We start from the raw sequence: 10,365 nt of genomic DNA, 5'->3' as shown, positions 1-10,365 counted from the left end.
TTGAATAAGCAGCTTATTTCAAGCCCCCTTTTTTCTGTTAGGGGTCCCACAGATACCGAGAGGGGGGGGGTGAATCGGTATATGACCGGTAATAAAAATTTCTTAACTTAAAACATGCAGAACATAATATAATAGTGTACCGGTATGCAAGAAATAATGCAATAAACATAATCAAGAACATCCACATGAAAAGTACACCATAACACAAGATGTTAACGAGGAAACCCGGTGTGGGAAAAACCTCGGTGGGATTTGTGACCCACAATATTCACTCACTGGCCAATAAGAGAATATTACTTACAATAGGGGCCTGCACATGCAGGAAGGCCAACTGCCTAGATCTCACTACTCAATGGGAAGTTACACTGACTTACAAATAAGGATTATACTAATCCAATAACTTGTACTGCTTTACAATAGCATCTTCAATGCCAGATTCAGTACCGGTTCTTGCTCTGTTCTTTACATATACCTTTGACCTATATTTCGCACATTAGGTCTGCCTAATATTTTCCTTAATGCTTCTATTACTTATTCAAATGTCTATAATGATCTCCTTTATATATATAAGAGTCATTTTACAATTTGCCAAGTCGGCTTACAATAATAAACAAAATATTGTATAACAAAAATCCTGTCGGCCTTTGTGCCGGTATACTTGTTTTCTTCTGTGCCGGTGCCGGTGTCCTGAGTGCCGGTGTAGAGTGTGATCTGCTGATGCCGGTGCACTATCTTGCCGGTATAATGCTTTGCCGGTATAATGTCTTGCCGGTGCCATAGGATTGCAAGGTTGCCATCAATGACAAAACCTTCAATCACATACAATGTCTCATTGGAGTGTGCATATACCAACATTTTCAAAGCTTCATTTTCCCTTGATTAAAATTTTACATGAGAACACTCTAGCTAGCTAAATTTAAGCGAAAATGCTCATTGAAAAAACCAAAACGATTCTTACATAAGGTTAAAAACCAAAACGATTCTTACAACCCTTTCAATTTCATAAAGAAGTGAATATTCATGCACAAAATTCACTTGATTAAATTATAATTATAAATTGACAAAAAAAACCTAGGAAAAGAAAAGGTCCCTCAGCGTTCCCACAATGTAACGGTGAGCCAGGTAATGATTGGCATGCCAAGGCAAATAATACAAGTGCAAGCACAAGCAAAATCAAAAGCATGAAGAACACAAGAATATTTTCTTTTTCCTTTAACCATGGCCTGGAGGTACAGGGAAAAGAAAGGCACCCTCTACTATGCAGGAGCATGCAGACCAAATCCTGGCCAGGCCAGCATCGGTTATGTCATAAAAAATCACAGTGGTGCTCTGTTGGATGTGTATGGCGACCTCATTGATCCATATCCGCTTTCCAGTAATGCTGCACATTACAGGGCGCTCATTAATGGCCTCCGCCGTGCTTCCGATCTCGGATTCACACACATTGTGGCCTGCGGTCATCTGGAGCTCATAAGCGACCAGGTATAATTTTTCTTCAACTTTTACCATTTCTTACTGTAATTCATGCGCCATCTTTCTCGGACTTTACAAAAATTTTCTTTGCCGTTTTCTTTCATGCAGTTAAACGGCGTCTGCGCAACACGAAAACCTAATATGCAAAGGTACCGACGAAAGGTTCGGAAAATCGCCTCATCTTTCGAGGATTTTCAAGCGGAGTATATCTCTGCCGAGGACAACTCACACGCCCGCTCCCTCGCGCAGGATTGTCTGTAGCTTTGCATGCATTATTGCCTAACTTTCTATATTGTCAGTTTCAGAAAATTTAGGTTTATTTTGGTTTTTGTTCTTCCTTCTGCGCTGCCCTGGAAATACGCAATCGGAAGGGAAATGAGAGGGATTTGAGTTTCGGCATGACAAGACAGAATCTTTTGAGATGCTTGGCGTGCTTGTTCTGTGACGAGGGTTTTAGGGGTTAGGGTTATGCACATTATTACTGTGAAACTTCAAAACAAAATCTTTCGATTTTTAATTGCGTCCTTGAGATATAGAGCAATCTGTGAGATACTAATCTGTATAGCTTTTTCAAAAAGGAAAAAAAATAATCTGCCTGGTTTTTTCAAAAAGAAAAGAAAAATCTGCCTGGCGCGGTCTCTCTCTTTTATGCTATGATTGACTGGTTTCTATCTTGTCAAATCTAGTAGGAATTTGTATGTGGTTTCTGGTTTCTCTGTTTTCTGAGATAATCTGTTGCTCGGTGCTTAGGCTAGGTTTTCATGCACGGCAATCTCTGAAACTCGAAGATTTAGTAGGAATGTTTTTGGTTGTAATTCTACAACCCTGCTAATTCATTTTGGAAACACCATGTCTACGATAAAATTATTGTATTTTATTTTAAAAAGTAAACTTCCCTTAAATATAATGCCACCTTATTTATGATTTGAACTTTCATGTTTAAATGAACTATTCAGAATTCCATATTTATGATTTGACCTTTCCTGTGTGAATGAATTACTCTGAAATTCAAATTATTTGAGTACATATACATAATGTAACACAAAGTTATTCTTTTCCCTCTTTCTTTCATCTTTTCTTCTGAATTACTCTGAAATCCAAATTATTTGAGTACATATACATAATGTAACACAAAGTTATTCTTTTCCCTCTTTCTTTCATCTTTTCTTCTTCATCATCAATTAAGTTGTTCTTTGAAATCAAGTTTGTTGCTATTAGATATTTCGAAGAGTTATAGAGTATTTAACAAGTAAAAGATGTTTTTACTAATGGTAATCAAGGATTATGATTAATAGATGTTTTTACTGATGGTAAGAAGGATTAACCAAACATTAATATGAGTAGATTCATTTTTTTCAAAATAATTTTATTTTTTAATTTATGGAAATAATTAAAAAATATTGTAGTGAAAGGTCCATTGTATTATATAGATCATATTTTTGTAATGGTTGAATTTGCATTTGGAACAAAATCATGTGGAAGCTTTTGAATAAATTATATCACCATTTGATCTTTATTATTTTAAGGTTCATTTTTGTGCTTTTGTTATTCATGGATGTTTTAAAGATCCAGGATTGACTTAGACACATGTTATTAATGCTTGTGCAACTTAGTTAAGAGTTAAGGTAGCCACAAACAAACTACTCAAACCTTTGCATTTGTAGGAATAAGAGCATAGCATGCCCCTCTTTAAAAAATGCTCATTGTCTTCACTCTTAAAAAATATTAGATATTTTTTACTAAAATCTTTATCTTCATCATATTCTTCTTCTTATTTTTTTTATGTTTTTTTTTTTTTAATTTAATCTTTTTCTTATTTTTCTTCCCAAGTCTTGTTATGAATATACACATGTAGAAAATCTCTTTCTCTAATCATCATCTTGAGGTCTTCTATATTTGCATTTATCCTTGGCTAGATTTCATCCTTAATCTTGTTGACCTACCTTTAAATCATTCAAGGTTATGGTATCCCTCTCCTCTACTAATGGATCCGCTTTGCAAGGAGTCCTGGTAATGTTGGGATTCCTTCCCTTGTCTACGAGTTCTAGATCTTGCATTCCAATTTTTCTTTGTTCAAACCTTCTTTACATGGCATGTTGGAAAAAAAATCTATATTACCACCACCCTTTTTAGTTTCATTCTCACTAAATTCACTCCCATCTCTACCCATTTATCCACTAGTATTAAATCATCTTCCTTTATGACATATAATTCATATAATTCCCTCTTCCCAAGCTATGATTCATAATATCTATTTATCACCTCATAGTATTTTTACCATCCATGCCATATGACCTCATCATGCCATACACTTAACATAATGTTGGTTTCCATTGCCATATTATCTATATATTATTACTAGAGATGCAAAATATTAAGAAGGAAATCGATGATAACAAAAAGCATATAATTGCATATAACCCTTCATATCACATGCCATTAATTTTCAATGTTATAACCTATCCATCAACTATGGGCTTTTGACTTCTTGATTTGAAATGTGCAATAGAAAAAGAGACCCATGCATTCATTTACAATCATTTATAGTAGCACATAATGATTTTTTATGATGAAATACTTTGTTAAGTTGTTCATATGATTCTAGAACGAACCACAATAAGAATTACAAAAGAAGACAATAATTTTAAAGAAAAGAGGAGTAGAAAGCTTGAAGCCTAAATTTTATGGCTCTTATAAAATCATAAGAAAGGTGGGAGAAGTAGCCTATGAGCTAGAGCTACCATAGAATATCGATAGTCTTCTAATCTTCTTGCCTTAAAATAGCATTGGGATAGCATGTTTTTATGATGAAATAACTTGCACAATAATTTTTTTTTATAAGAAATATGCGACAAATACTTGATAATAATATGTTGTTCCAAAGAGGATCCACGTCAAGGTGGGGGACTCCAATAGTCTTTGATAAAAACACAATGCTAAATATGATGATAATAATTAATCTCTACACTTCATATATATAACAAATTTATGCTTTGGATTCCATCAAGTTCGACTTAATTGAATGTAAGATTATAATAATGATTTATACAACTTAGTTAAGGTAGCCCCAAACCAACTACTCATAAACTTATGCATGCTCCCTCTTTAAAAAAGCATTGTCTTCAATGTTAAAAAATCTTAGATTTCACTAGAATCTTTATTTTCATTGTATTCTTCTTCTTGTAATTCTTGTGCTTTTGCTTCTTTTGTGTCTCTTTGCTTTTCTTTGGCTTCTTTTTCTTCCCAAGTCTTGTGATGAATATACACATGAAGGGAATCTCTTCATCATATCATTGTCTTGAGATCTTTTATCTTTGCAACTATCCTTGACAATATTTCATTCTTAATCTTGTTGACCTCTACCTTTATATTGCCCAAGACAAAGGTTTCCCTCTCCTTTACTAATGGATCCTCTTTGTAAGGAGTCCTAGTAGTGTTAGGATTCCCTCTCTTGCCAACAATTCCTAGATCTCACATTCCAATTTTTTTTCCAAGAATTTCATTAATTTGTAGCCTTGTGAGTGAATTTGGTAGAAACCCATTTTGTAATAATTTTCTTAAACAATTCCAAATCAAGACTATAAGGATCAATTCTCCTTTGAACCTCCATATATAGGAAAACAGTCTCTTATCATCCCTACCCTTTTTAATGTTATTCCCACTTTTTCACTCACATCTCTACTTATTTATCCACTAGTGTTACACCATCTTCCTTTTTGACTCATATAATTCCCTCTTCCCAAGCTATGATTCATACTATATGTCTATCATGTCCCTTAGTATTTTTTTTCTATCCATGGCCATGACCTCACCCATTAACTCATCATGTCATGCACTTAACATAATGTTGGTTTCCATTTCTATATTAGATATATAATTACAAGAGATGGAAAATCTTATAAAGGAAATCAATGATAACAAAAAGGATTTTATTGCATATAACCTTTCATACCACATGCCATTAAATTTCAATGTTTTGACCTATCCAATAGCTATGGGGTTTTTGACTTCTTTATTTGAAATGTGGAGTGGAAAAAGCAACCCGAAGATTCATTTACATCATTTATAGTAGCATGTGATGATTTTATGATGGAATGGTTTTAGTTAAGTTGTTCACATGAATTCCATTATGAACCTCAATAAGAATTATAGAAATTAAAAGGCAACAATTTTAAAGAAGAGATGAGTAGAAAACTTGAAGCCCAAACTTTATGGCCCTTATAAAGTCATAAGAAAGGTAGAAGTAGTCTGTGAGCTAGAGCTACCAAAGAATATCAAAATTCACAACAACTTCCATGTTTCTTGCCTTGAAATAACATTGGGGCAGCATGTTACACATTCCAAGGAATTGCCACCTTTGGATGATGAAGGAAGACTCATTTTGATACCAAAAGCTATCTTGGATACTTGGGAAAGAAATTTGAAGAATAATATCATTATTGAGTATTTAGTGCAATGAAGGGATTTGTTAATGGAATATGCTACATGGGAAGGAATTGACATTTTTAACCATTCAAATTTGAATTCAAGGAGGGAGGATTGTCATGTCCCATTTTCCCATAAGATTTTAGGTTGTTCTTTAAGCTTATTTTCCATTTCTTATGGGTGCAGAAACAAATTAGGGAAATGACTTTGTGATATTTAAGTGGGTTATAAAGTAATCAATTAAGTGTTTTAAAGTGGATGCTAGATTCTAGGACCCTCTTGTGTTATATAATAAAGATTTATCTCTTTAAGTGGCGTTGGCCAAAGGATTGTGAGCATGGTTGTATTGGTGACAAAAGGAAATAATTTAAAGTTATTTTTTTGGAAGGAAAGTGGGTGCTCAATTGACCTATTTAATCTAAGTCAAAGATCAAAGAGAGAATGCTAGTTTTTATCAACTTATCTTGTTAAATAGATTAGATAGCCCATTCATTTATCATAGAGATTGGAGGATAGAAACCCCCTAATTTCTATAACTAGTTACTGGACAAAAATACCTAATCCAATGTTGTACAATTCCGCACAAAGATTGTTTTTGAGCTTTAATGATTTGTTGTTTGGGTGGAACATATAGTGCCTAGGGCTTGTAATTATGTGGGGGCTCCTTTAGCATCATTTTCTATATTTCCTTTAATAATAAATGTTGTGGTTGTTCTAAAAGACTGAATTAATAATAAGTTGAGATCAAATTGAATAGATAGGAGTAATCAGTTATTGTGATCATTGTGTAAGTTATTCACTTTCACAAGGGTTGGAATCCATTTTTGCATGTTAAATTGAAGACAAAAATCTATTGCATTAAAGTCGATTTAAAAGCAATTTTTGATATTTATCTTGAATGGAATAAATTTAGATATTTATCTTGAATGGAATTGAATCGAATAAATAATATATAAATATTCCTATCAAGGATATTACATTACTTTGTACAATTCTTTTTCTTTTGTTTGTAGCCACCATTTCTATGTATATGCTATATTTACTTTTGTCTTTGCCTTGTATCCCCACTTGGATTGATTTCTTATTTTTCCCACTTTCACATTTTTACTTAATTTTATGACTTGCATTTTCCACTTGTTTCTTACATTAAATTGGTAATTTTATATATTGTTATGCATTTTGATATTTACCATGCTTTACCTTTGAATTCTATGTTTATTGTGGTGCTAATGATATTGGGGAGAAAACCATTATTATTTTAAATGGACAAAGAATCACATTCATATCATTTGTATAAAGGCTAACTACATGTTGGTGAATGTTTATTTACCATTTCTCATTGTCATTAAGAACTCTTTAACCTAGTCAAATAGAAAATTTTTAAATGGCGCCTAAACACTCCTTGATGAGAAGGCAAAACAAACAAGTTTACTAAAATAGCTTATATTAAATTGTTTATGCATGACACATATTAATTACAAATCATCTTAAAAATTAACCAAATTAATTTATACATGGTAATGAATATTTCTTTACTATTTCCCATAATTATCAAGAACTCTATAACCTATTGAGTCACGAAACTTCTAAATGGTGCCTACACATGGTACCTTATGGAAAGGCAAAGACAAGCAAGTTTACTAAAATACCATTTGTTAAAATTATTTATGCATGACACATATTAATTATATTGAGACGGGTAACATATGGTAGCATGAGATGAAGTGTAATGACGTGAGCATATTAAAATGTTAAATAAACTAATTACATAATTCACATATATTAATAAATAAAATAACATTGAATTTTTTTATAAGAAATGTATAACTAAAAAAGTAAATATTATTAATTAAAAGACATAATAAATCAAGAGTGGAAGAAAGAAGATGCAAATTACATGGTGATAACAATAATTATGGATTGAGAATAGAAAAAAGAAGACAATATAGAAAATTAGAAACAAGAATGATCAAGATGAAAAATCACAATTTGAATCTTAATAGCAATATCACAATTTAATGAATGGTTCATAAGATCACAATCACAATTTGAATCTTAATAGCAATATCACAATTACAAGGGAGATTTTTTGTATATCTTCATTAAATAATTTTAGAGTTAAAAAAGTATAATATCTTATAAATTAAATTTTATTTTTTATTTTATGATTTCTATATTACTTTTTAAATAATGGTTCACACAAATTTAATTTGTTGAGGAATTCATTAAAGAGAATCATTTTTAAGAGGATTAACTTTTTTCTTATATTTTAAATAAATAAATAATGATTTATCAACTACAATAGATATCTTAAATACATCTATATAAAAGAAGTTGAGAGATATCACTATTGAGAGGTCTATCTATTTTTATTATAAATTTGAATATAAGTATCTTTAGATTGACATTTCTTAATGTATTTTAGATATTAAAGACATTAAATTTTAAATAGATATATTTAAGATATTTATACTAATTCCATGTCATCTTAAATTTGAACAAAATAAATTTATAAAATTGTAAAGACTACAACACTTTTATCAAACTCAAAATATAAATAAGAAAGAAACAAATTTGACATACTTAATTTCAAAACTTTAATAACCTAATCCTTCATCCTATTTAATTAGTCTAAATTATTTATATAATTATTAAATACATAGTACAATTTATGAAGGAGCAAAGTAATGATTGGCATGCAGGGGCAAGAATAAAAGCATAAGCGCATGAAGCGGTTGAAGCGGCCTAACGTCTTTCTTACACAATGGACTGGAGTATGGCGGAGAACGAAAAGGAGGGCACCCTGTATTTTGCGGGAGCCTGCAGACCAAATCCTGGGCATGCGGGCATTGCTTATGTGCTTTACGACAGCCATGGTTATGTGGTGGACGAATTCAACAGCCTCATTGATCCTTACCCTCTCTCCAGCAATGCTGCACATTACAGGGCGCTTATTGACGGCCTCCGCAGCGCCTCCAACTTTGGCTTCACACACATTGTGGCCTGCGGTCATTTGGAGCTTATAAGCAACCAGGCATCAAATTTCTTTCAGTTTTTCCATTTCTAGCTGTAATTCTTTCACTATCTTTCTCGGATTAAGTAAATTTTAGTTGCCGTTTTCTTTTACACAGTTTAATGGCCGCTGTGCATGTCGAAAACCTAATATGCAAAGGTACCAGCGAAAGGTTCGGAAGATTGGTTCATTCTTTGAAGATCTTCAAATTCAGCATGTCTCTGAAGATGAAAACTCCTACACGCGCTCCCTCGTGCAGGAATGCTTTATGTAGCTTGCATGCAAGCATGGTGTTTTATCAGAAAATTTAGGGTTTTTTTGAGTTCTCTTCCCCCTTCTGGACTCCCCAGGAGCCCCCTAATCGATAAGGAAATAGGAGGGGTTTTAGTTTTGACAGGACGAAACAGGATGCATTGGGGTGCTTGGCGGGTATTCTATGTGCTTATTTGGTTTTAGGACTAGGGTTTTATGGGTTAGGGTTTCTCAGAATTTTAGACTTGGCATTTTGTGTGTATATGGTTTTCTGACTTGCTCTATATATAATATATTTTAGTTTTTAGTTTTTATTCTGCTACGAATGTTGTTAACAATTATGAAAGTTATATCTTCTGCAAATTCTTCAGAATCGTGATAACGTCTATGAATCGAAAAGGAATAAGGCAGAAAGAGGTGGTGTTCAATAACTGGTCCTTATGTTTTAAAATGTGACTGGCTCTTTACTGCAACCTAAATATTACATAATTGTTTTCGTACTGTTATTTGTATTCTGTTTTTGTTTATCTTATTTTTGGAAAAAAAAAAAATCTACAATCCTCACAACAATTATACATGCTGATGTATATTCAGGCCAGGTTTAGTTTATTTTGGTTTTAGTTTATTTTGGTTAATGATCACTTCTAGACTTTTCTAGTGGGGCTAGTGAATAATAAAATTTACTGTTTAATAATGATATTTGTAAATAAAAATTTAAGTCAAATAAAAAGGAGAAAAAACGTGAGATTATGACTCTCCTAGAAATCTGTAATAGTATGTGTTTTTAAGCAGGTTGTTGAAGACCATCAATTTTAGGTGAAATGAGTGGGTTGTTTAGGATATATGAAAGCTAGTTGAATGATTACATTATTACTGCATTAGGGAGAAAGGAACCTAAAAAATTCAGTTGAACTGAGTAGGTTGTTTAAACCATCAAATCCAGTTTAAATTATTACACCATAACGAGACATATTGTTTGCGATTCCCCTTTAACAGAGAAGGAGACTCAAAAAATCGAAGGAGCGGGTTGTTTAAGCCATCAAATCCAATTGAAATTTATCATACCGGGTAGATAATTTGTACTTTCTTATTAAAGAAGAATGAAACCAAAAATTTCGATGTATTTGCTTTTGCATTTAATGAAAATAGAACCCTCATAGACTTTATCATAAGACCTATATTCAAATTAACGATTTTATATC

At 32.3% G+C, this 10,365-nt stretch overlaps 2 protein-coding genes across 2 annotated transcripts; both read left to right on the top strand.

Moving 5' to 3' along the window:
* Positions 1-1,102: 1,102 nt before the first annotated feature.
* On the top strand, positions 1,103-2,350 carry LOC131063816 (uncharacterized). The gene is made up of 2 exons (XM_057997767.2): positions 1,103-1,482; positions 1,582-2,350. Exons 1-2 carry the CDS (start codon positions 1,219-1,221, stop codon positions 1,732-1,734), a joined length of 417 nt encoding a protein of 138 aa, XP_057853750.1. The 5' UTR covers positions 1,103-1,218; the 3' UTR covers positions 1,735-2,350.
* A 6,249-nt stretch (positions 2,351-8,599) lies between these two features.
* Positions 8,600-9,475, top strand: LOC131063811 (uncharacterized). The gene is made up of 2 exons (XM_057997756.2): positions 8,600-8,932; positions 9,030-9,475. The coding sequence occupies exons 1-2, from the start codon at positions 8,663-8,665 to the stop codon at positions 9,183-9,185; spliced, it is 426 nt and encodes a 141-aa protein (XP_057853739.1). The 5' UTR covers positions 8,600-8,662; the 3' UTR covers positions 9,186-9,475.
* The last annotated feature ends 890 nt before the right edge of the window (positions 9,476-10,365 follow it).

Source organism: Cryptomeria japonica, chromosome 5 (assembly GCF_030272615.1).
Source record: "Cryptomeria japonica chromosome 5, Sugi_1.0, whole genome shotgun sequence".
Classification (NCBI taxonomy): domain Eukaryota; kingdom Viridiplantae; phylum Streptophyta; class Pinopsida; order Cupressales; family Cupressaceae; genus Cryptomeria; species Cryptomeria japonica.
This window is presented reverse-complemented; position numbering and strand designations above follow the sequence as displayed.